Source organism: Diadema antillarum, unplaced genomic scaffold (genome assembly GCF_040938485.1).
Source record: "Diadema antillarum isolate AM-2024a unplaced genomic scaffold, OU_Dant_1.0 seq00000810_RagTag, whole genome shotgun sequence".
Lineage (NCBI taxonomy): Eukaryota > Metazoa > Echinodermata > Echinoidea > Diadematoida > Diadematidae > Diadema > Diadema antillarum.
Window position 1 is genome coordinate 1,715,359 of NW_027271690.1, and position 27,119 is coordinate 1,742,477.

Here is a 27,119-nt window from a genome sequence, read left to right on the forward strand (position 1 = left end):
TTTGTAAATCTAAAAATTGTACTTAGCTAGGGAAAGAGGCACAGAGGGGGAGGGTTTGGGAGGGGGATACCCCCTCCCAAGCACGAGAGATTTTTCATATTTTGAATTGAAATTCAACGATCTGGTGCACACTTTGAGTGAAATGTAAGTGCATGCATACGACCCGGGAGGTAGTTATCCAGGGGGTAATTGACGTGGTGCACTGTCCTGGGGGTAATTTTCCTTTTGATAGTTATATAGGGGAGGGGGAGTTGTAGGCCTACTTATCCGGGGTAATCATCCATGGGAAGTTATCGGAGGGGGTAGTTATCGGGTGGAAGTTATCTGGGGTCTAGTTATCGGAGGAGGGGTAGTTAACCTGGGGATAGTTATCCTGGTGGTAATTATCTGGGGGGTAGTTATCTGGAGGGTAATTATCCGGGGGGGGGGGGGGTTAATTATCCGGAAGGTAGTTATCCGGGGGTGCGTAGTATCCGGGGGGTAGTTACCCAGAGTGTAGTTCTCCGGGGGGTAGACTTTATCCAGAGGGTAGTTCTCGGGGGGGGGGGGGGGGGGTTAGTTACCCAGGGGGTAGTATTCCGGGGGTAGTTATCCAGGGGGTAGTTATCCGGGGGGTAGTTATCCAGGGGTAGTTATCCGAGGGGTAGGGGTAGTTTACTAAGGGGGAATTGCCCTGGGGGTGATTGCCCTAGGAGGGTAGTTGTCCGGGGGGTAGTTGTCCTAGGGGGTAATTACCCTGGAGGGTAATTGCCCTTGGAGGATAGTTGTCCGGGGGGGTACAGTAGTTGCCCTAGGGGGGGGATTTTCCTGGGGGATAATTATCCGGGTGGTAGTTATCCGGAGGGTGGTTTTTCAGGGGGTAGTGTTCCTAGAACCGATTTAGGACCTTGTGCAAGTAAGCCCTTTATTTTCTGTCATTTGAGGCGAGAGTAAACCGAATGATCCAAAAGACCTCTGGTGATGGCGCAAAACCAGTACGCCCACAGTCCATTTCCCAAGATTCCCTCAACCGAGATCGCGCAAGCGCAGCGATTCGGTGGTGCACCACGGATTGGGGATGGAGCGTACGCTGTAGCTATGTGTGTTAGAAGCTGGGATATGTGTACAATCCAGGTACAATCACACCGCACCATCCCACCGGGCGGGTTTTGTGTACGTGAGGAAAACGGACGAACAGTGCGCTCGTACGTTTACATTGCTGCATTTACTACACACAGGCAGTACCCTTGTACACACACGCAGCAACGCGAACGATGATGATGAAGTTGGCTTTGCCATCAAAACGTACGCTGTACAAGCAATGTGGTCAACACGGCGCTGAGAGAGAGTAGCTGTGTTTCCTAGCGATATAGCCGAAAATATCATATTTCATGCATCCTTTATACTACTGTGGTAACATTTATGATATGGGCGCCTGCTGTATAACCTTGTTATGGAAAGGACAACCTCCATTTCACCGAATTTTGGGCCGAAATCTGTGGCGTTGTACTTGGACTGAGCACGGTGCATTGGGGTAGTGTGACCCTGTTTTGCATTATTCATAAGATATTTCTATGCAAATCGTGGGTAGGTCGTTGGGTTTTGTTTACTTCAAGCTACGATCGCACGTGCAACGTTTTGTCAATGCACTTTCCGCGGGCTCGGAGTTGATGACGGAACGATGTCTACTGAGGTGTTGGAAGCCATCCCCGAATCGGGGAATCGAAGTGACACTATTTCTTCCATGACCTCTGGTGCTTATGGAAGTCTTACTGCCGCAACAAGTTGTGGCCTCTCGCCGCCCGTGAACATGATGTTATCGGGGGTAGCGGTAGTGGGAGCTGGAGACGACAGTGCAGCAGGAACGATATCTGGCGGAAGTCTCTCGTCACAAGTCACCGGCAGCGGGAGCGGAGGCCTAGGGCGAAAGAGGCATCATAGCTCATCGAAATCAGCAGGCCAGGTGAAGAGGAGGAGGAAAACATATGAACGGAATGGTCCAAAGCCTAAATTTCTTCTGGGAGGGTCCATCACTGATCCACTGAACCTGAACAGCTTGGCAGATGAGGAAATTTCAAAGATTGCAAATGCGACTCCTGCAGCATCCCCGCTGGAAGACATAAAAGAACCTGACACAGTCATTGTGCCCCAAGACTACAAAGACCCTCTCAAACTTAATTCAGTCAGTGATAATGAAGACAGCAGCTCCTCGCTCACAAGAACTATTTGTCCAAGAAAACTGTCGGGCAAGAAAAAGAAAAGTAGGAGTAGTGAAGGAAAATGTGAGAGCGTTGAGGACACTGTTACTAATGCAGATAGCAGTGAGACAAGTCTGTCTGTAAGACCACTCAGACTTGAGCTCCAAAACAACAAGGCAAACAACAGAAATTCAAAGATCACCGATAAGATTGTGTCACCAGTTCTTCCAGACTCCAGGAGCCGCAAGCGGAAAGCAAGGTCAGAGCCGAGTTCAAGACTTGCCAAGGCTCTTCTCATTGACAATATTGAACCGCAACTGAGTGTTAAAGAAACAGAGACGAAGAGGCAGCGCAAATCTCCAGAAGTAGGTTGGAGATTCAGAAGGCAACATAGTCATGAATCAAAACTATCTAAGCAAAAGCCCAAATTCAAGGAACAGGACAAAAAGTTCCAGTATGGCAATTACTCTCGCTACTATGGCTATCGAAATCCAGACAGTGATGATGGTCGCATTGGTTTGTTTAAGAGAGAATGGTTTCATGGGAAAAAATGCCTTGACATTGGTTGTAACACAGGTCATGTGACTCTAGCTGTTGCCAAAGCATTTGAGCCTACAAAAATTGTGGGCTTGGACATTGATGGAAACTTGATTGGTGTGGCTCGCAAGAATGTAAAGCATTGTCTGCAGGATCAGTTCCTTGACCGTACCGGAAAGGGAAAAAGCCAGTTTCCCATTTCAATGGAAAAGACCTATGGCCCATTAGCAATTCCATCTACAGCTGAAGCAGTGTCATCCAAAGTTATCGAGTGTCCTGTAAAACCATCTTTTCCAGCCAATGTTTTGTTTCGCTGCGTAAGTATGACAACTTGATATCAACTCATGTATACTTGGGTGACCCGCACCTCGTCATAGTTAATGTTTGCGCATGTTTGAATCACATTTCGCCACTGAAAGTCTTTGAAATCCAACTCACATACAGGAAAAATGCTGAAAATTCCAGTGGAATCACAAGTTCACTGATCGATATTGAAAATTTGCAGCTATCGTCGTCAAACGCGAACGATGCGAAAAAGTTGCGCGCTGAGGAAGGGGCCCGCAACTCGTCACCCGCGCTCCCATAGACAAAGCACGTAAAAGACGTGTGCAGGTGACCGTGATGCTCCCATAGACATACACGTAAAAGATGCGTGGGGGACAGTGGTGATACTTATAACACGTATTCCGATTAAATTTCAGATTTTCGCGAAAAACTGTTCAGTTTTCACCACAATTTGCTTGGTTGTGGTAGCCCTGCCAAGTTTCAAGCCTACTGAACACAGTCCCGGGCATAAATTATTGTTAAGTGCGCTTAAAACAATTTTAAGCGGGGTGACGGTATTCGGGCCCCTGATGAGGTGCGGGCACCTCACTATACTTGTAAAGACTCTTTGTTTAACTTTTCTGAGAACCTACTCATCAAGTACTTTCTTTCTAAGCTGTAGAAATGATCTGTCTTGGCTGGAACTACACACAAATGTAAGATGTACTCTGGCAATGCACTCTCTAGGTCATTGTCGGGATGACAGATCACATCGCGGGTCTAGGGCAATTTTACCCCCTGGGCAATTAACCAAGACCCTAATCCTAATCCTGAACCTAATCCTAACCCTAACTCTAACCCTAACCTTTATTTTTGCTCTAACCTTATCACTAACCAGTATTTAGCTGGGGGGGGGGGGGGGGGGTGGTAATTGCCCTGATATGCACCTCTTGTGTACATCACCCATAACCTGATGTGTTTGTAAATTTCATTTCAATCCTCTTTGCTGGAGCTTTTTTGTTTCTGTTTCTATGTATTTATCTTATCCATATTTAGATAAAACAATTTGTGTCAAAAAGACAGCAAATTTTTGATCTGAAGTTTGTCATGCATACACACACACACACACACACACTCACAAAAGCGCCAATAGTAAGCTACAGGGACTTTCTAAACGTTTCAGAAAAAATATGAAAGAAAAAAGAATGCATCTTTAATAAGGAAAAAAAATCATTTGGTGCTTAACTTAAAAAAAAGAAGATGAAGAAGAAATGAAGAATCTACTCTACATTTCAAAGTACTTTTCTTGTTTGTAGTAATTGCATTTTAAAAGTACAATGTACTCTTATTTTCCACACACCACATGTAATGAATATTTCCAGTCAGTGTACCACATCTCAAGATCCCTTTGGGGCAAATTATTTGTTTTATAGGGCCCCATGAGTACTCCTAATAGCATTGTCAGTCTCTGGTGTTTAGGCCTAAACAGCATACAGTGTACATGTACATCTTCATTGTATACAATGTATTGTATTCTCCGTGAATGGAGAAAGGATGTCCTACACAAATTTCTACATTTAATCCTACATTGCATGAAGTTTCTCCCTTCCACTTGTAAGAATCTTGTACAAAGTTTCTGGTATATTTGTTCAAATATTTCGTGAGAATTTTACAAATTGTGATATGTCCTGTTTTCCATATAATTTGTGATTTACTGTTCAAATGGTGATAATGCCATGCCTGTGTTACAGGGAATGTTGTTGGAGTGATTTTTGTGCTGTTAGAGCTGTGTGCCCAATATCAAGTCCCAGTAACAAGGCTGTAACCAATATAATGCACATACAAATTGTACATAGTACATGTACTGTACATTTTTTAGCTCACCTGAGCCGAAGGCTCAAGTGAGCTACATTACGATCGCTCTTCGTCCGGCGTCCGTTGTGCGTCGTCCGTCGTGCGTAAACTTTTTACATTTTCATCTTCTTCTTGAGAACCCCATGACCGATTTTCACCAAACTTGGCAGGTAGTATCCCTAGGGGGTAGGATCTCAGTTTGTCCAAATGGGCACCATGGCCCACCTGGGGGGGGGGGGGGCCCAGGGGGCCCAAACACCCTAAAATTAAGGAATCTGTAAAAATTTTCTTCTCTAGAACCAGAAGTGATAGAGCTTAGTTAATACTATGAGTTAGTCCATTGATGACTGTAGTTTCAAGTTTGTTCATGGGGGAAGCAGGGGTGCCCCCCCCCCCCTTGGGACCCGGGGGAGGGGGGGGGGGTGAGGAGAGGTCCTAATGGGGCCTAAATTGTACATTTTCATCTTTACTTTGATATCCCCATGTCTGATTTTCACCAAACTTGGTAGGTACATGTAGCATCCCTAGGGGGATAGGATCTCAATTTGTTCAAATGGGCACCATGGCCCACCTTGGGGTCCCCAGGAGGGCCCAAACCCCCTAAAATTAAGGAATCTTTAAAAATCTTCTAGAACCAGAAGTGATAGGGCGTAGATAATACTATGAGTTAGTACATTGATGACTGTAGTTTCAAGTTTGTTCATGGGATTGGCGGAATCAGGGGTAGCCCCCCCCCCCCCCTTGACCCAGGAGAGGGGATGGAGAGAAGTCCTACAGTTGTAATGGGGCCTGAATTGTACAGTATGTTCATCTTCTTCTTTAAAACCTCATGATGAATTTTGACCAAACTTAGCAGGTAGCATCCCTAGGGGGATAGAGTCTCAATTCCTTCAAATGGGCACCATGTCCCTCTTGGGGGGCCCCTAGAGCCCCCCCCCCCCCCCCCACCCCCATATTAAGGAATATTTAAAATCTTCTACTCTAGAACCAGAAATGATAAAAGCATAGTTAATACCATGAGTTTGTACATTGATGACTTTAGTTCCAAGTTCGTTCATTGCAGATCCAGGGCTGCCTGCCCCCCCCCCCCCCCCCCCCAAAGCCTGGGAGTTGAGGGGGGATCCATATGCAGACCTAAGTTTCCAATGTTCTCAGGTAAGAGTGTGCAAGAATGCATGGAAGGTGAAATTGTGATACTCAGGTGAGGGCGTGACCCCTGGGTCTCTTGTTTATTATGAGAATAGATGGAAATGCCTACTGGTAATTGTTAAATGTACAAAAATGAACATTTGTGTATGCAGGGCCCTGCTGCACAAAAAGATACAATCAAGCATACATTGTACAGCCTTGTACATTGTACTTTATTAGTCAGAAAATCAATACAATACTAGTACATACAATGTACAACTTGTAAGTCTGGTATCGGCAATCAGAGTGAGTATTCACAGACTACTATACACGTATGTTTGATATTCTGACTCTGTAGTATCTGATCTCAACTTTTATGCAACAGGGCCCTGTATTATTAACTTCTTTTTGTCCTTAGCATGGCATTACCAATTTCTTGCAACAGCTGAATAGCTGAATGGGCACTTGGGCAATGATCCCCCCATTCACTGGTAACACTACCAGGCAGTGCTAATTTACATTGTACAATTATATTTTACTTGCCCTACAGTATGATTTAGTTACGATGTACCTTAGGCAAGTTTGTTTGTAGCATTCTGTCATGGTCCATTGGAACAACTTATCATGGATCATACAATGTACAATTTTTCAAGTTCAGAGCCTCAGAATCTTGCTTCCAGAGTATTTTTGCACAGTATTGCTCATGTTTGATAATGAGTGTGTTGGTGATTTATGTAAATTATTGATAATACTGTTTTAGTTTATGTTGCTCCTAGCGAGCAGAATTACCGAATAACACATTATTCAAAGAGTGCAGGGTACATTTCAACTTTAGACTAACATGATGTCCTAGTACAATCCTGTATCAGCTGTTGTAGGTACAGTTATGTATCATGCACTTTTCACAAGATTTGTTGAAGTGCAATATGCATCACAACAACAAATGGGCTAAGCATAGTCTATTGATTTATCACCCCATTGATTTATCACCCCTTGTTGAAATTGTGTTTGGCGATATCCCTTCCCTTCTAGTAACCTACTGTGATTTGACTCATACAGCTCTTCAAAAATGTAGGCAAAAACACCTTCAGTTCTGATTTATGCATTAGATAGTCAAAGTCAGGTTCAGACATGCTGTCACTTGCCCATAATGCTCACCTACCTGGCAGCTGTAGGCAGGAAATGCTAATTTTCATTTCCCTTTGCAGCATGTCTGCATGCTCCTTTGGAATGAATGTTTTATTTCAGTGAGTTGAGTACAATGTATCAGCAGCCTGATTGAAGAGGGGACTGACACTTTAGGACAAGTTCACCTTTGGCTTCATAGACATGTGGGTTGAGTGAATGCAGCAATATTAGTAGAACACCCAATTAGAGTTTGAGCAAAATCGGACAATCCGTTAAAAGAACTTTATGAATTTTTGAAGTTTCTGCTCAGTCACGGCTGGATGAAAAGACTACTATAGCTTGTGATGTCACATGAGTACAACAATATAAAGAAAGAATAAAGAAGATTTAACATATTTCCATTTTTCTCGCATAACAAAAGAACACTCGACTTACTCTCTTTCAGAAGGCAGGGGGAATAATGTTACCCTTAACATACATGTACAGTCAGTAGCAAGTCGAAAAACTGTGCACTTTATTCAAAAAGTAAAGTTTTGTGAAATTCTCTTTTTATTTTCCTTATACAATGTATACTTGTAGTTGTACGCATGTGACATCATACACTGTAGTAGTTTTCTCTTCCAGCAGTCACTGCGTAGATACTTAAAATATTCATAACTTTTGAACGGATTGTCCAATTTTCCTCAAACTTTTACTTATTAATGTGTTCTACTAATATTGCTGCATTCTATCAATCCTTATGTACACATATGAAGGTGGACTTGCCCTTTAAGATACAAATGTAGTAGCTGCACCTTATGCTGCAGATTGGTGTACATTGTATGAGCTCATTACCTTGTAGAGCGAGATACATTTTATATTTAAGGCCTATAGCAGGGCTCCACACTAACTTTTATTTTTGGTGGCCCAAAGGCAAACATCCAACCTTTTTTGCTGGCCCGATCAGGCTACCACATTCTTCATTTCTGAAATTTTGGTGGCCCGACGTGCGTTTTTGGTGGCCCCGGGCCACCGGGCCACCGTTAGTGTCGAGCCCTGCCTATAGTTTAATTTTTGTTCTCCCTCCCAGCATTTTGTTTTTTCTGTTTAGAAAATTAAACATCACATGCTGTGAACTTTATGTCAAATTGTTTAGAATTATGAAAAAAAAAACATTCTGACTCTTTAAATGTGTTTTTTTTTTCCCCAGCTTTACAAGGAACTGTTTGGGCATATCTGTATTATTTTTCACAACTTGCAAGTACATTTATTCTGTCATGCTTGTTAAGTTTGTATTAAGTGCGGAGTCCGAAGTTGTGGCCAACCCCAACAATGTAATTCAATAGTATGCATACCAGGTAAGGATCCAGACTTCATGCTGTGATACATACTAACTGTAGGAGTGTATTTGGTTTTCATCTCTACATGTGTAGTTGTAATGAAGTTAGATTTCTATTTCTGCTCCCCTGTAGTGATGTGCTTGTGTGGTCGTTTGCCCTAAAACTGTTATTTCCAGTGAACTACCAAGTGATACAATATCATTAAGTTAATATACACTGTAAATATATGCAAAGCTGTGCATGAGATACAATGTGTGTTTTAAGATTTCCTCTCAATTTTTTTTTCTTTTTTTCTGGACAACAAGAAGATGCTGGTCAACACATCTGTAGGAGCTGAAATTGCACATAATATCCAGATCTGTATGATGCAAGCATTAGCAAAAATATTCCATTTTTTCCCCCTCATTTTTTTTTTCTTTTGCAGGCCAACTTTGTCTTGGAAGATGATGCACTACTTAGCACGCAGAAGGAAGAGTTTGACACCATCCTGTGTCTGAGCGTAACCAAATGGGTCCACCTCAACTGGGGAGATGCAGGCATGAAACGTTTCTTCCAGCGCATCTTCAGAGCACTCTATCCTGGAGGCAGACTGATTCTAGAGCCCCAGGCCTGGCCCTCATACAGGAAAAAGAGAAAAATGACGGTAGGTAGTATCATGCAAGATCTCTCTTATTTTTGTTTGTTTGTTCGTTTGTTTTCTACATATGAATACCATCTCATCCATCTCTATGAATCCTGACATCTTTCTTCCCATTGCATCAAGTTTTACCATATAGGCACTCTGCATTCATGCATTGCAAGAAGATTCAGTGGTGTCATTGTTGTATAACATGAAAATTTTTGTTTTGTTTGTTTTTGTTCTCTCTTTGTTCTTTTTTTTTGGCATGTGACGTATCAGCTCTTGGTTACTACATATTAACATATTGCTTACATACTGTAAAAGTGGTTTCTTTCGCAGTGGTTTTATTTTCGCGCTTTTCGCGCTTGAGGTTGAACCGCGAATTTAACATCACACGAAAATGTTTTGAACTCGTCGCTTGTATAACGCTATCATTACCGACCGCGAATTTAAACACACGCGAAAAAGTCCGCACCGATGGAAACTGCAAAAGTTTCTGTACGCGAAAGAAACCACTTTTACAGTACAGCCTAGCAATGGCATGTAGTGACCAAGTACTGTATTTATAACCCTTGTTGACACAACCATCCACTAGTCTACATTGTGCCGTTGTGCTGAGCATGAGCAGACCATCAAGATACACAAATATGGGGGATGAGAAAAGGAGTTTTCTGACCCTTGCACATTGGCAAAGGTCAGGATGCACCCTCACCATTATCACTCTCTTACACATGAATAGGGCTGTTGATCTCAGTAGTTTTGATGGGTGCACCCACACACATACTCACAAACACACACAAGAAACTATAACATAATCATATTTCTTGCTTAAAGGCAAGTTCTAAGCTTGTTTGTTTGTTGTTGTTTTTTTCCTGACAATGTTAGCCAAGGGCTTACTTTGTAAATGGGTGTCTGTTCTTAAACCTCATATGCTCAGCATGCAAACACCAAATGCTCTTTCACGTTCTTACAAAGCATAGTCTTTATCTCGTATTCAAATCTTGTTTATCTGAAATCGTTTAGGCAGCGAGAAGTGGTTGGAAGAAAAGAAGGAAGAAGTCATTGTATGTGTAGCAGAAGCTGTGACAACTCTCATCAAATACTCCCTAAAATCATCTGATATCTGAACTCAATGGGAGGGAGAATTAGTATTCTCCCCCCCCCCCCAAAAAAAAAAAAAAATCAAACAAACAAACAAAAAGATCCACCAGCATGTACATGATACCCTCAAGTACCTGCCTTAAATGGTCAATAGCATAATCAGGGTATGCAATTGTGTAACAGGGCAAAAATGAAAAAACTTGGTGAAAATGCTTTTTTTGTTGTTTGATGTAGCTGAGTGTTCAAATTTTCATTTCATGTAAAGAAAGAGTCAAAATTTTGCATTAAACTGTGCATAAATTAGCATTTAAATTAGGGGTGTCGAATTACATTGAAATGACTAATATATTAGAAAAATTCATTAAAAAAAAGGAGAATGTTTTTTTCATCTGATATTGCTGTTAGATATTCCTGATAAATATCCCTTTCATTCACCACCAGCACATAGCCATGACATATCACAAAATATGAATGAATTTCATATTTTCACTTCTCGAAATGGATGATCAATTTTGTAGGCATTATTTTGAATTCAAATAAAACCACTTTTACATATTTTATCATATTTCACTTTTGCCAAAGAGTGAAGAGGCGAAACTTTCAGGAATGGGTAACAGACATATAGTGGCCATTATTACAAATTTTTATGGATTTAGGGCTGGTACTTTGGAAGATATTATATTTTTCATCAAAAAATTATCTGTACAGTTTGACCTTGAATGTGCGCACAGTGTTTGGATCAATTCTCATATTTGTAAACACAGATAGAAGAATGAATGTGAGATTTATGATGACTTGAGTTGATATCCAAGCTGTGACACTCAAACAATGACATATTAAGCCAAAATACTATGTTTTTGCTTATGATATCTTTAGAAATTGAACAAGCATTGAAATATGAACACTAAACACTTATCATATGACCTTCATGCAGTATAACATGGGCGTGTATCGCACTTTTTTATGCTCAGCAATTTGTAAAAATATAAAAAAATAAGTTCCTATTGCTCAAATTTGCTAAAATTTTCACACAATAGATTTCTACATATGTACAATTCATGGTTAAAAAACAAGGATATTCAATAAGGGGAAAAGATTCTTTAAAGTAGTCAAATTAGGATATACCTCACTGGAAATACTGAAAAACGGCTGCACTTATTTTACTCAGCATTTGAAAATGGCTCAAAACTCAAAACTGGCTGAACATTTATTGGCAAACAGCGCACCATATTGTAGTGTGTCTTCAGTACTTTCAGGAAAAGCAGAAAAATAAGCTGTTTCTCCATGTATAGCTGTACAGCATGGGTTAAAAGGTCACAATGTCACAAAAATAAGCCAGCATTACACTCCTACCAGGATGGGACTTCAGACCTTATAACTTTCTCCAGCTGAAAGAACCACTGTTTTTTATTGCATGCAAGCAATGCCAAGAAAAAATCCATTAATTTGATACCAAACACATAGGGGTAGACTTAAAATATGGACCTCAAATTTTGATTTTACGTAAGTTGTAAAACGCTTTTTTTGACGCATTACGTGGGTTTTGGGGGACTTTTTGGTAATTAATCTGTAATAATTAACAGTAAATGAGAAGAAATTAGCTAATGTCTTACCACATGTGATTACTGATGTCTTAGCATGCTGCATGTGAATTTTTAAGTCAGTTGGTGCATTCTTTTAGAAGTTATAATTTTTTAAAGTGAGAAAGTCATGATTGCATACCCTGATTGTGCTTATCACCTTATGCGCTTTAAAGTCAGAGAACTTACCGTCTGCATGGGAATGAAGTACTAAATACAAACAGCTGCAAAGTTTGTCTACAGAGTAGTATATAATAGTGTGCATTCCATTCTAATACTAATAGGGCATTTATTATAATGCAGGTTAGGAAAGTGCTATGTCAAAGAGTGGATGTAAGAGTAAAGATTGAATTACCAGTTTTGGGAAGTTAAATTTTATTGATTTTCAGCAGAAAATGCTTCCCATACTCACTACATCTCTTGGAAGAGCTCACTTTTTAAGGGGGTGGTATAAGTTTGGTTGAGATTTGTCTCCAGGATTCCAACTTTTTGTGAGATAATGAAAACCTGTTATGAAATATGAGGGAGCATACAATTCTAAAAGGATTTCAAAGTTTATTTGATAAAGATTGGTTTTGAAATGGCTGAGATATCCACATACAAAGAGGTCCAAATAAAAGGGTGGACCAACATTTCTTTAAGACCACTTGTTTTAATTTGTTTTTGGATATCTTAAGCTGTTTATAAACCAATTTTCATAAAATAAACTTTGAATTCCTCTTAGAATGTATGCTCCGTAATAACTCATAACTGGTTTCTAATTATCTCGCAAAACTTAAAATCTGAAGTCATATCTCGACCAATAATACACCATTCCTGTAAAAAGCATTGTATTATGATGTCCATTCAAATAAATGGATATACCAGTACATGACAGATATGACTGAACCAACACTCAGAGGTTTCTCTCTCTGTCAGACATTAATATAATGAAGTTTTTCCAAATGTCATGTGATTCAGTTGTATTTGGGGTGCACCAAATACAAACCAGTGCATGGACAAATCCACACTAGTAGAACACACACGTGCACGTGCAGTGCATTCACACACCCGCTCACAGATCCCTTTCTGCTGTGGATTGTACGTGCTGGCATGTTTTGCAAACTGCAAGTGTATAATCAGTGTCAAGTTTGGTGTGTATTGAGGATTACTCACCACCCCTAGTTCTTCCTCTCAAAGTTGAAGTAGTCTTGTAGAATCTTTCCTGTCGCAGTATAGTGTATTCTCTTCTTGGCTTTAAAGTACTGTTTGATCCCAGGTATTAAAAAACAAAAGGCAGACATGATGTCCCTTGCAGTAGAAACTTGTCTCTGCAGTTAGCCCCCTTTCCAGCATGTGTACATTTATGTTTTGGTCACTGAAATAGTTGTAGATGACATTATGATTAGGCATTCAGATCTTTATGAAGTTACTAGTAGTTAAAAGGCTTTAAAGGGGGAAAATGAATATTTTAATCCAATGGTGGTGCAAATATCCAGCAGGTGCATTTTAAATACTGCATCAGTGGAAATCATTCAATAGACATTTTATTAGAGCTTTTGACTGAAATCATGATCAGTCGGTACAATTGCTGTATGAAACACATTTTCAAAGTTCCTGAAATTGTTACAAATGAAGATAAAATAACATGTGCTCAGTCGAAACATCTGAATTATTATTGGTAATCTGAAATTTAAAAAGCATCAAAGATTGGCATTCTGAAAAGTTCAGGGAATGCATGGATTATTGTACTTGTACTTGTAAGTCACTGCTGTCATTAATTGGGCATGGTGACAGCAGACCATCTAACAAATACAGTATATTGTCTTGATCATGCAGTATTTTGTGTGTTCTGCTTTTTTATGTCACCATATTGCTGTGGCATTTTTTTTTTCAATTGTGCTTGAGCAGGAATGATATTTTCCCTTTAAAGAGGTGCCTGCTACATTGTATTTTAAAGTTTGACTAAAAGCCCATTTTTAACAAACCTTACCCCGACAACGTTGGGACAATGTCCGGAGAGCAAATTCCTTGCCTTGGGCAATAAAACCCTAGGAGAGTTAGGGATACCTTTAATTAACAGACATACACCAAAACTTTCTCAGGGTAGGTTTCCACAACAACCTACCTTTTCATGCACAAAGGAGGTGTGGTTACAAGCCATTCACATGGTGCTCATTGAGCATATGAAAGAAATGTTACCGCGAGAGCGTTTTAACAGAAAGGTTTTCGGGGTAAATGTCAGGGTAATTACAAACTAATTACAAACAAGCTTGCTAGGATATAATGTAGCAAAAGTTACCAACGTTCGAGCAACATTCTGTGGGGACCGTTTTAGCAGGCAGGGTAAAAAATGATTGCCCTGATGTTGTCATGGTAACTCTGGTTTGAAAGACTCTTTTGAAACAGGGCTTTAGACTTTAGGTAATGACTAGCACCCATTAGAGCAACAAGTGGTCATAAAAGCATGTTGACATGGAAATTTAGAATGAGTGAAGAGTGGAAGAGTGTGACCTCATTCAGGATCATTTTGATCAGGCTCTATACAAAACACTGCATATTTGATTGTACATCCTTGTTCTGGGTGTAAGCTTGTATAAAACATGCCTTCTGGGCAAAAGTAAAGTCCAGGTTTTGAAATTGGGAGGTTTGACAAGATTTGATGTTGGTGCTTATTTGCATCGAAGGACAATTTATTAATCACTTGCAGTGACACAACTTGATGCAAGAATCATATGCTAATAATATCATGCAGTACCTGCTGCTATAAGGGATAAAGAACTATCATTGGCTATAGGGCAGAAGCCCAGTAGTCTATTGGACATGATGGCTTTCCAGCAATCAGGAGGTCATGGGTTCTAATCCCACCCCAGTATGCACACCCATTATCATGGCTGTTATTCTAAACACTGAATAATTGGTGCGTATTTACATCGATGAAGGGCAATGTGTCAATCAGTAGCAACTTTTTATGTGTGATATCTGAACAAGTAGATTTGGAACAGGAATCCTTGGAAGGAATGTTTTGCAACATAATTTCGTGACTTTTTATGCCTCCGCCACGAAGTGGTGCCGGAGGCATTATGTTTTCGGGTTGTCCGTCCGTCCGTCCGTCCGTCCGTCCGTCCGTCCGTCCGTCCGTCCGTCCTTCCGTCCGTCCGTCCGTCCGTCCTTCCATCCGTCCGTAATAAATTTTGTGGGCAGGGTAACTATCAAAACCTTTTAAGGTATCCTAATGAAACTTGGCATGTATGTGTATTAGGGGGTGAAGTTGTGCCTATCAACTTTTGGGTGCACATGGTCAAGGTCAAAGGTCAAAAGGTCAAGGTCAAATACGTAAAATTTCACTATTTCCTCCATATCTATGCAATGCCTGAAGATATTTTCTTGAAACTTAGTGTATACATGTATTACCCAATTAAGATTCTCTTGTGAAAGTTTTGGGTCATGAGGTCAAAGGTCAAAGGTCAAAAGGTCAAGTTAAAATATTAAAACTTCGCTTTTTTTCTCCGTACCTTGGAAATTGTTCAAGGTATCTTCATGGAACATAGTATATAAACATGTACTGACTGGCAGTTATTATCTAGAGAATCTAGGGTTCATAGGGTCAAAGGTCAGGGGTCAAAGGTCAAGTGCAACACTTCAAATTGTCACTATTTCCCTCATATTTATGTAATGCCAGCAATTTTTTTTTTTTTTTACACTTGGTGTATGCATGTATAACCTAGATTATCTGGAAAGTTTCTTTTTCTCTTTTTTTTTTTTTTTTGGGGGGGGGGCGGGGGTTTGCCTCAAAGGTCAAAGATCAAGGGAAAGTGCTGAACTAACTTTTTCCTCCATATCTCAGAAGTGGCTCAAGTTATCTTGAAACTTACTACATATTTATGCATGTTCTGCCTGACAGTGATTATCCTATGAATTTTAGGGTCAAAGGCCAAAAGAAAACGGTAACAGTGTACTTTTCAATACAGAAAATACACTTTTTCTCCATACCTTGAAAATTACAGTATTCATACACTTATGAATGGGTCAAAGTCAAGTTAAAGTCCTTGAATCCCCAAATACATGCTCTCCTATTCATCTAATTAAACCTAGGTAAAGGAAGGTGAACATTCAACACATTTGTGACAAACATGTAATTTCAATATTTTACCAATATTGTGAAAATGTAATTATGCATTGTCCACATGTACTATAGACCTATTAGGAGAATCATGCATTATGGCGGAGGCATAGCAGTCGCCTTAGCGACATTTCTAGTTGTATCTACTACTTTTTCTTCTCCCTCTCTGTACTGTTGCCAGTAATTGATATTAGAGAGGAGATTTTTCTTTTTTTTCTTTCAACTTTCAGGGAAACCTTTGTTACCTCTGAACCTGCATGTTTCTATCATTTATTGCATTCATGACTGCAAATGAAAATGTGACTAACTTACCAGACATTGGCAGTGAGAATTGTTCACATCGTAGTTTTGTCAAGAGACAAGTGTTGGATATTTCGCTGACAGCCATTCATGACTTTGTGTTCAATAGCGCTGCACTCTCATTTTAGAGCTTAAAGTGATGATTGACCAAAAATAAATACTTGCAGTAGAGTCTGATGCCAAGACTAGTCATGCCTTCTTCGTTGATAGTTGCCATGTCTCCCTCTGTTTGCACCTTCACCTGCTAAATTCCATTACCCCTCATTTTGCATTCTGCAAGAATCTCTCATTGCCCATGAATCACTAAGTGCAGAATACACTTGTCATGGTGGCAAGTCGGAAATGTAGGGAAAGATGGAAGCTGATAGGACCCTCTTGATCACAGATGTCTATTAGACTCTCACGTCACTGAAAGAGAGATGATGGGTGCGAGGATTCATCAAGTAATTCTATCTCTGAGTCAAATTCATTGCTAGAAATATTCTGTATCCAGATTGTTTAATTTATAATCAAGTTTCTAATTTCATCAAGTTAGGAAGATTCTGATGTGATGAATATAAGGTACAAGTACAAAAGTAGTCAAAGTTTGCAAACAAAACAAAATGCTGTATCCAAACTTCTTAAAGGTGCACTTGTTAACAGTTGACATCATTTGTAGTTTCTTCATATCATATTTTCTCAGTCTGTGTGATAAAATACCTACAGCAGTAAAGTCTTTTGGCAATCCACCAAATTTTATTTTTATCTTATCACATCGCCCGTAGTCCATGTTACCTCTTATACATGGACATGATGATGTACTTCCCTTTTTCTGCCACAATATCTGCTTGAATGGCTTCAATCACCCATATTTTGCTAGAGTGCAGTGTTAGAATAAAAGTACACTATATCCCTACTTTTTATATTGTACAAGTGAAATAATTTTGTTCTGCAGAATGATCCATCGAATCACAACACTTCCAATGAGACATCATATAAACAGTGTATGTTTGTATTGTCCTGTAAACCCAATTTGTATTGCATCCTGAATAATTGACGTTGCACCTGAGGGTTGCTGAATTGCAACAAGTAAAATGAGTCCTCTACCGATAAAGAAAACATTCATGGTTATAAATGCTATGTGAATAAATCTTAGCCTTTTTTTTTTTTAATCTTTCTTCAAAAATTTATTCCATCTTCCATCCAAGAGTGAAAGTACAACGTACACTATGTGCTGAATGCCCAACGACGTAACTTCAGCTCAAAGTTTGTGTTCTTGTGGCTGGCGGGCTATGACCCAAGCTAGTGCAGTCCCAGCAGCAATACTGTAGAAGTGGATATTTTCGCATGACTAATTTTTCGCGCTAGGCCGGATAAGAAGAGTTTAGCATGTTTTTAATTCTGCTGAATCCAGACATCAACTACTAGACTATATGGCAAGCAAATAATATTTGCGTGCTTTTATTTTCGCGCTAGTTTCGGGTTGCACGAAATGCGCAAAAATTTCAACACCGCAAAAATTTCCACTTTTACAGTATAACAAAGGAAGGGCAATTGATAGCTATATACCTGGGTTCTTCGACTTCTTGTTAAAAATGGTTTTGCCTATGTTCTTACACTTCGGAAGTTTATATTAGCCGTCCTAAAAACTACAAAAATTAGGCTTTACATTCATTGTTGCAGTTCTCTATACACTGAGTGGTTGATACTCCTTGTAATTGAATTCCACATTCAGGACTACAAGTTGTAGGGCAAATTACATTCATGTTGTGAACATGCGTACAGAAAATCAAAGTTGCCTCTAATTGGGTGGACATAATGAGTGGACCGCAGCTTTCTGTCACTGCAAAAGAACAGTAACAGTATCCTCATCCACACCATTGAAAAGTCCCGAATATGTCTGCACAGACTCATGACGTGGTTATATCATGAAAATGAATCTCCTCATCAGTCCTATCCAGGCATACCTACACCGTATGCATTTCAATTTTCATTTGAAATACATTGTAATTATCTGTTCCTTTATTGGGACTCTATCAATTTAGTGACAAATTTTGAATGCTAGTACTCTTCACATTAACAAAAGGAAAGCATGTCCACTCTGCTTCATATGAGTGTGTTACAGGCTAGACTGAATGTTCAAATGGGTTGTCTTGTTTGTATTGAAAATATAGGGGAAATGGCTATTTTTGTTCGTGGGGACAGGAAAGCAGTAATAAAGTTGATGATCTTTGTCTGAGATAAATGTTTGCTGAAGACTTCAATGGACGTCTCCGCATCCATCCTCATTACTAGCACTCAAGGGCAGACCTCCCCCCCCCCCCCAAAAAAAAAAAAATAATAATAATAATAACTTCGATTATATTCCCTTTTGGAAGGGAAGAAAGTCAGCTGATGGGAGCATGCTATAACCTGATTGTGCATTCTTCATATTTACAGATTTTTATATATGAATACTGTAAAAGTGGACATTTTCGCAGTATTGAAATTTTCACACATTTAGCACAACCAGAAACTAGTGCGAAAATAAAGCATGCAAATATTTTTGCTATTTGTTGCCTATAGGTGACTCCGCGGAATTGAAAACTTGTGAAACCAATCTTACCTGGCCGAGCATGAAAAATTACACATGCGAAAATATCCACTTTTACAGTACTCTGAACAATAATGAGAGTGCTTTCTTTGTTACCAGTTTATTGATTGAAAAAACATGGCAGAACTCCCAATCTGGCACATTTAGGTTTAACTTTTAAAGAGGAAGTCATTATACTTCATATTATACAAAATGTGAGAGAGAAAACCAACCAAAGTTTCAGTTGTAAACTGGATGTAAAAACTTAAATAGTGTTTACTAGTACACAAATGAAAGCACAAGTTTTTAAATTTCTGTACACAATCAAAGGTGGTATCCTGTAGGCACTGTATAGCAAAGCTAGTCAGCCATTTTATTTGATTGATGTCACTAGTTCCTGAAATAGCTTTGTATGGTTGTATCTTCTTCTTTCAAAGTGACTTTCTCACTTTTCGTTGAAGGAACTGACTTCCTCTCTAGTGGTTGAAAGGTAAAGAAGAGAGTGCAATGAGTCATCAAGAAAAAAAGTACAGAAAACTGTGCAACTTTGTGATATTTTAGATATGGATCATACAAGGAGTTCTTATAGCAAGTAGTGTCACATGGTCTCACGGACTATTAGATGCCCATTACTCACCATTTAGCAAGCTAATAACCTGATGATGTTCAACAAAGCTAACAGGCAATCTTGTGGCATTGCTGCAATTTGAGAAATGCGGAGTTAAAGAGATTGTATAGTTTTGGTTGAGACTTAACTTCAGTTTTCTAAAAAAAAAAAAATAAGAAGAAGATTATGAGAAACCTCTTATGAAATGTGAAAATTCCTAGAGGAATTCAATGTTTATTTGAGAAAAATTGGTTTTGAAATGGCTGAGATATCCAAAATAGAGTGATCTTGATAAAAGTTGGGATCCATGTACAATCCCTTTGTTGTACTCTGTTTTTGGATGTCTCAGCCATTCCAAAACCCATTTTCATCAAAGAAACTTTGAATTCCACTACTGGTATACTCTGTACTGTTTCATAAGTGGTTTCTTGGTATCTCACAAAATGTTTAAAGCTCAATCCTCATTTCCACCAATACTATACCATCCCTTTAATGTAGCCTGATTAGGAAGTGTTGTGCCATCATCAAATTCCTGTAAAGTAAAAGGTAACATGGCAGCTTCCAAATATTCTAATTAGAATGGGCTGATGAGCATAATTAAACAATTTTGTGGAAAGGAATATTGAGGTACTTCCAAGCAGGGTAAAGTTGAGGGACATTAACCAAAAAATAAAAAATAAAATAAAATAAATTTGAAATGCTTCCATTGTGTTAATTTTGCCTCATGTAAAGGATAGTTTTTGTTAGTCACTTAACCGTTAACACAACGAAGTATTCATGGATGATTCTTGCAGATAATCAAAGCTGAAGCAAAATATTCTCTTGCATGTTGCTCTCCTGTACATGTTAATAGCAGCGTCGTTCATCTTTTCCTGTACTGATGACTTATTGCACTGTACAGATTTGTGTCTTTACCTTTGAAAGAGATCTGCAATTAAAGCTCTCCATTTATTCAGGCTTGTCCCCACCCTCCTCCCAATGCTACCATTCATATAATGTGGTTTACTGTATGTAAATGCTAGCAGTAGCTGTTGCCAACATATGGCATGGGGGGGGGGGGGGGGGGGGTTCTTGTTGGATTTACTCAGTTCGGTATGCTTCAAGTAATTACTTGTGTACATTGTGTGATATGACATGAATTTAAATTTTCATGATCTCATAATGTATGATCAAACACAGTCTGAGATAACTGAAAAGATGACAAGGAGGTAGAGGTGAATATCCTCACAGTTGGTCGATCACCAAGAACTTAATACAAAATATTTCTGTAATTTGTAGCAAGCAGCTCTCATTGAATTTTTTTGAAAGAAGTTAGATCATCAATTGCATAGAAACTACAGCACCTCTGAGACATGATTATAAACTAGCAAAACAATGGGGGTGACACTCTGGAATGTCTTTTTATTTCTCTACCAATCATAGCATCACTACAATCAGTATTAAAGGACAAGTTCACCTTCATAAACATAAGGATTGAGAAAATGCAGCAATATTAGTAGAACACATCAGTGAAAGTTTGAGGAAAATTGGACAATCGATGCAAAAGTTATGAATTTTTTAAATTTTTGTGTTGGAACCGCTGGATGAGGAGACTACTACAGCTTGTGAGTCATATGCGTACAACAGTATAAAGAAAATATAAAAGAAAATTCAACATATTTTCACTTTCTTCGCATAATAAAAGAGCAATTGACTTGCCTCTTTCCAAAGGCAGGGGGAATAATATTACCCATAACATTTATCGGTAACGAGTCAGGGGAATGTGTACTTTTTTCAAAAGACGGAATTTTGTGAAATTCTCTTTATATTTTCCTTATATTGTTGTACGCATGTGACATCTAAGTTATTCATACACTGCAGTAGTCTTCTCATCCAGCGGGTACTGCACAAAAACTTCAAAAATTCATAACTTTTGAACGGATTGTCTGATTTTCCTCAAACTTTCAATGATGTGTTTTACTAATATTGCCACATTCTCTCAATCCTTATGTTTATGAAGGTGAACTTGTCCTTTAATGAACATTCCAGTTCTAAGTCTGTATACATACAACTATATTGTAACATCAGGAGTGCATTTGAATTCAGCACCTGCATGAACAGAAACTACTGTAAAACGAGGAATGTTCGCATGCATTTTAATTTCGCGAATTTCGCGAACGCCAAGATTCGCGAAATTAGAATACACGCGAAAATTCTTGTCTACACTATATGCATTGAATGCCAGTGGCATTTCGCGAAAATTTCATGCCGAAAAAAAAGCCGTCTGCTCCAATTCGCGAAAAATTCATGCCGCGAATATATCATGTTTTACAGTAATAACTTAGAGTACTGTGTCACTTCTGGCTCAGTTTCTCAAGCTAGTATTCTGCCAGCTGTCCTTTCCTTGTATAGATGTCATACCTTCATCCATTTCTTTATAACATATCTCCAAAATATCTCTGAAGAATTCCATTTTGTGAACTTGATGCAAGCCTATTTGTGACAAAAAATTAGTAACTGACCTTTTATCAGGTGATCTGAGAAATCCTCTTGGATCATTGGTTTTGTTTCATGTTAAATGCATTTACGGTATAATAAAGTCCTGGTCAACTTCTACGCAGCTGCTCAAGAATAGTATGAGTCAGAAAGAATTCCATGAAATTATTATGGAAAATAGTTTGACAGGATGTTTCTGTGGTTAGAATTGATGGGTTGTGTGGTTGTCAGATATCAAGGTCAAAATCTAATGGCACTGTTGACATGACTCAAGGAACATTTCACTCAAACTTAGACATAGATACAATATGCACAGCAAAGTACTTATACTAGTAAGTTGTCGGGGGGGGGGGGGGGGGGGGGTTAGACAAAAAAACATCAAATGTCATGGAGTCAAAGATCACAGTCAACTTTGTCTTTGATTTGTTACTGCTCACTTGGTCTGTATGGTTGGTTAAAGACCTGGGCCCAGTTCACAAAACTTGTAACCAGTAACAAGTTATGATAGTTGGTACAAGCTACTGAATCCTTGCATCTGATTGGCTGAGAGCAAATTAGTTGGAAGGCTGGCCCAGCTCGGATATGTTCGTGAATCCATGTAAAAAATTGGGTATAGCTTTATCACCAGTCGCTGTATAAGTACACACACAGCCAACAGAGCTACCAAGTCTCATGCATTCTGCGTGAGACTCAAGCATTTAGAGTCTGTCTCACGATCTCACGCATGGCACCCATTCTTCTCACGCATCGAGTGAAGTCTGCAATTTGGGCCAAAAATAAAAAGCATAGCTCAAAGGATTAAAGTGATAGTTGCAATTGAAGGTATATTTTCCCTTTGTCTTTCAAATTTAGTAAAAGATAGTCACGTAAGTATGCACCAGATCGCATCATTAAGAGCTAATGATTTAAAAAAGCTCCCTACCATGGGAGGGGGGACACCCCCTCGTTAGCGCGCGGCATGCGCGCGAGCGCCGAGATGCCGAGTTATGAAAATCTCACTCATAAAAGTTTTTTGAACTTGGCATCTCTGAGCCAAAGAATCTGGACAGGATTTATAATGGTTAATAATGAGTGTACGCTTCGATGCTCATTACACATGGTGTATTTCCTGACTGGTGCCATTCATGGTTTTCGAATGTACATGTAACCTAATGGGCAGCAAATGAATCAGATTCACTGTTTTTGTATGTACATGTATGACTGGGTAAGTGATGCACTGATATACAAATGATGCACAGGATAGAGTGCGTTAGTGTAGTGTAATCCTGTGCATCATTTGTTTTATAAAATGGGTCGAAAATTCGAAAACTAACATCATTTTTCAGCATTTTTCACGTACCTTTGTGGGTCAAGACGTCCGAAGATGTTCGTCCCAAACTTTTACGCACGTCGCACTCGCGGAAGTCCCGCACATACAGTACAGTGTGTATAAGTATAATGGGGGGTTGGGTTTCCGGACACCCGCATGAAAACTTACTTATTTTACATAGAATATGCACCCTATACCTTAAAGACTTGATATAGACTCCTCATATAGGCCTACTAGACAACATACTCTGAAAACGGCGTGAGAATTAACCTGCTAAATCGTTGGATTTGCTCTTCAAAGTGACTCCATGTACGCGTCCGGTCCCATAACGCTTGGTCTACTGTACTGTACAAAGTGTACGTATAGTACAGTATACGTACGTACGCCACATATTATGTTATGCACAAGGGAAGACAGGCCGGCTGGCCGGCAGCCCGAACTAGAAGTTGTTTACAGGATTGACAGCGCGTACGCGTATGCATGCAATTCATCAAAGGAGCCGCCGCGCGCACAGACGATCGGCAATCTACCATAGGATTACAGGCAGTGCAGTTGTACTGAAGTAAAGGAAGGAGGTGTGTCTCATTTCAGCGCTTCCTATTGGCTACATTCTTGAACCCATTTTATAATTGCATTTAATGCAAAGTCTGGTAAAGGTTAGGGGTTGAAGTGTCTTTTTACATTCTGAAATTTTGCTCTTTAAGCCCAGGCCTAACAATATGTGGCATGTATCCTTCCATAGTGGCGCAGTTTGAATCATTTAAATGCTAGTTCCTAATCTTAGTTTGGAGGGCTGTAGCAAAAATCATTTCTACAGTATGAGCAGGGAGGTGGAAGAGAGATATACTCTGATTAAATGCAGTAGCATATCCTCTGATTTTAACACCTACCTCTATGTTGAGCATACTGTCTTTTCATTATTGATGCCAGTTACTGATCTTGCTTCATTTTTCTTCTCTCTGTGTGTATATTACATTGTACTAGGAAACCACATTTCAGCACTACGAACAGATTGTCTTCAAGCCACATCTGTTCAAGGAGTACTTGTTGTCCAAAGAAGTGGGCTTTGCCAGCTGTGAGGTGATTGGCACACCGCTCAACAAATCCAAAGGTGCAGTATCAGATAAAGCATGAACAGCCACTTGTTTGCATGGTGTACTTGTATAGGTGTGTGTGTTTAAATGTAGTCCTTGAGCTTGTATCGCTTTATTACAGGTCTCTCTTCTCTGTTCAAATGTTAGTCATTAGAAACACAGAGTGTGATAGGCAGGGCTCGACATTAGCAGTGGCACGGGACCACTGAAAATTGATGTCGGGCCACCAAACTTTCAAAGAGCATATGTTTTGGCGGTTCAGTCGGGCAACTAAGATTCTAAAGAGATTGCTGTGTTTCATTTTATTTAGCACCACTACGCTTCTTTTACAATTTCAAAGACTTCTCTTAATTCTTTGATTTTGTTTTGTTTTACAGTGTACATTACCACCATGTAGTAATGGTTTTATTTCCTTGATCAGTTATTCTTTCAACCTGTAACTGGTATGTAGGTAACCCTTAAGCTCCTTTCCAAAAGCACAGGTGGCATGATGTCTGTCAACATTTTTTGATCATCAGCAGTGTTCTGCTTTCAAACAATTGGTGATGAGATTCCATAAAATGTCTTTGCAAATCCCAAGAAGGGCGATGAGGAGATCCAAATGTGGGCCTTGATTATACATTTCACCTTCTTATTGGAAACCTCCTGACCAATTTTCACCAAACTTGGCAGGTAACATCCCTTGGGCAGGATCTAAATTTGTTAAAATGGGCACCATGCCCCACCCAGGGGGCTCCCAGGGGGCCCAAACCCCCCAAAATTAAGGTGTCTTTAAAAATCTTTCCCCCCCCCCCCCCTTGGGGGCAGGGGGAGGGGTGGGAAGGTCCAAATTAGGGCCTAAATTGTAAATTTTCATCTTCTTCTTGAAAACCTCATGATGGATTTTCACCAAACTTGGCAGGTAGCATCCCTAGGGGGTTAGGATCTCAATTTGTTAAAATGCGCACCATGCCCCGCCCAGGGGGGCCCCCAATCCCCCCCCCCCCCCCCCAAATTAAGGAATCTTCAAAAAAAAAAAATCTTCTTTTCCGGAACAAGAAGTGATAGAGCTAAGATTAATACTGTGAGTGGAGGGGGGGGGGGGGTCCAAATTTGGGCCCTAATTGTACATTTCCATCTTCCACTTGAGAATGCCTGGTCAAATTTTGGTAGAGCTGTGTGTAATTTAGATTAGTGACTGCGTGAAAGGTGAACTTGCGATACTCGGGTGAGCGGAAGAGCCCCGGGTCTCTTGTTGTTATTTGTATGTGCTACTTATCAAGATTGTGTTGGCCTGAAAAGCATTACATTGTTTTTTTGCCGTTGCATACTATATCTCCCTCTTTAAAATGTTATATTTGTGCAGGGTTTGACACAATTTCCCACCATGAATAACTTGACAGAACGGTAGGATGTGTGCTGTTGTGATATTAGAACTACAAATTACTAGGCCTCACTCAATATGAACAGCATTTGACATGGTAGACAATTTGACATACATGTATTTAGGAGGAAGCTGATGAGATTTTTGAGATAGATATATCATACTCACTTTTCTCTCTTTGTTTTTGCCCCTTCTCTATTCATTTAAAACTTCTGCAGGGTTCCGTCGGCCCATACTGATGTTCACCAAGCTCCAGGCTGGCAGTCGTCCAGTCAGCCAGCTGCCCTCGCCAGAGAGGGTATCCACAACTACCAGTGACTCCGCCCAAGGCTCTCAGGCTTTGTCAAGGAGGCAGCAGCAAGAGAGGAACAGGGACTCATCCTCCAGGGATCACCGGGGCCGCCACGAGATGCGCTCCTCGAGGTCATCCTGGGATTGGCACGGGAGGAGGAGCAGAGAAGGGAAGATACCGGAGAGAAAGAAATCACACACTTCATCCAGAGCGGGGACCAGCAGCAGGCTGGCTCAAGGAGGAACGGATGCACAGAAGAAACGGAGGGTATCGCGTGAGCATGGGCACGATGCCATGGCCTTGAAGGACGAAGGAGGGAAGAACAAAGGAGGGAAGGACGAAGGAGGGAAGGATGAAGAGGGGAAGGACAAAGGAGGGAATGATGAAGAGAAGAATGAAGAAGGGAAGGACAAAGGAGGGAAGGATGAAGAGAAGAATGAAGAAGGGAAGGACAAAGAAGGGAAAGGTGAAGGGAAGGATGAAAAAGGAAAGGCCAAATCAGAGAAAAGCATTGACACCAATGACAATCTGCCTCCAGACGAGATGACGAAAGCAGCTGATGAGATTAAGGATCACGTCATGCCCAAGGAGGGTATGAAATCAACGAAGGAAACCAAACGTAACCATGGTGATATTGGCAGTCTTCCCCCTGGTGGCATAATCCAGCAGGCACAAGACAAGCCCAGAGGTGAACCTACTATTGATGCTGCATCACCAGAAGAATCTGTGATGGTAACAGAAGAGCAGAGCACGGTAGAGGGTGAAGTGCACCTCCAGAATTAAGTGACTTTTGTCATAGATGTGACCAGAGAGATGAAAGATTAAGACTGGAAGGACAGTGTATGAGGGAAATGGAAAAAAAGTGGTGAAGTCATGCTCCACATTCAGACTTACTCATACTTTTCTGCTGCAAGAGAAGTTAGAATTTGAAGGATTAGTTTCTCGTGATCTGCACTACTTGAGTTATGCCAATTCTTGATACCTTTTCAGCCTTTGTTACTCCCTACTGGTTGGACAATGAGCGTTGTTCAGCAGACTTTATTGTCATCACCCAAAGCTGTTGGGGACTTTTGCTTGCTTAAGCTCTAACCTTTGCTTTGCATTTGATGTTGGACATGTTATGTTTAACATTATTTCATGATCACTTTGTTTTTTTGTGTATATATCCGTCAAAAGTGCTTGTGGCAAGTAATGTTATGTTGGGACAGGTATCAATGTACCAGGGCCATTCAGTATTTTAGTTTGAGCACAGTTTCCTCTGATCACATGGGCAGTGTTCTATCTGTAGAGATAAACATATACCTCTTCTCACGGCACAT

General features: G+C 40.0%; 1 protein-coding gene across 1 annotated transcript; it reads left to right on the top strand.

Annotated features, from left to right (window-relative positions):
• Positions 1-1,347: 1,347 nt before the first annotated feature.
• Positions 1,348-26,583, top strand: LOC139739681 (7SK snRNA methylphosphate capping enzyme-like). The gene is made up of 4 exons (XM_071650290.1): positions 1,348-3,031; positions 8,832-9,050; positions 24,036-24,162; positions 25,727-26,583. Exons 1-4 carry the CDS (start codon positions 1,661-1,663, stop codon positions 26,581-26,583), a joined length of 2,574 nt encoding a protein of 857 aa, XP_071506391.1. The 5' UTR covers positions 1,348-1,660.
• The last annotated feature ends 536 nt before the right edge of the window (positions 26,584-27,119 follow it).

What these genes read in the sequence shown, in the direction of transcription:
- LOC139739681 (XM_071650290.1), top strand. Translation starts at nt 1,661, where the DNA reads ATGTCTACTGAGGTGTTGGAAGCCATCCCCGAATCGGGGAATCGAAGT. An exon ending in GGAAAAAGAGAAAAATGACG is followed by an intron (nt 9,051 to 24,035) that starts GTAGGTAGTATC and finishes ACATTGTACTAG; the next exon opens with GAAACCACATTTCAGCACTA. An exon ending in ACCGCTCAACAAATCCAAAG is followed by an intron (nt 24,163 to 25,726) that starts GTGCAGTATCAG and finishes AAACTTCTGCAG; the next exon opens with GGTTCCGTCGGCCCATACTG.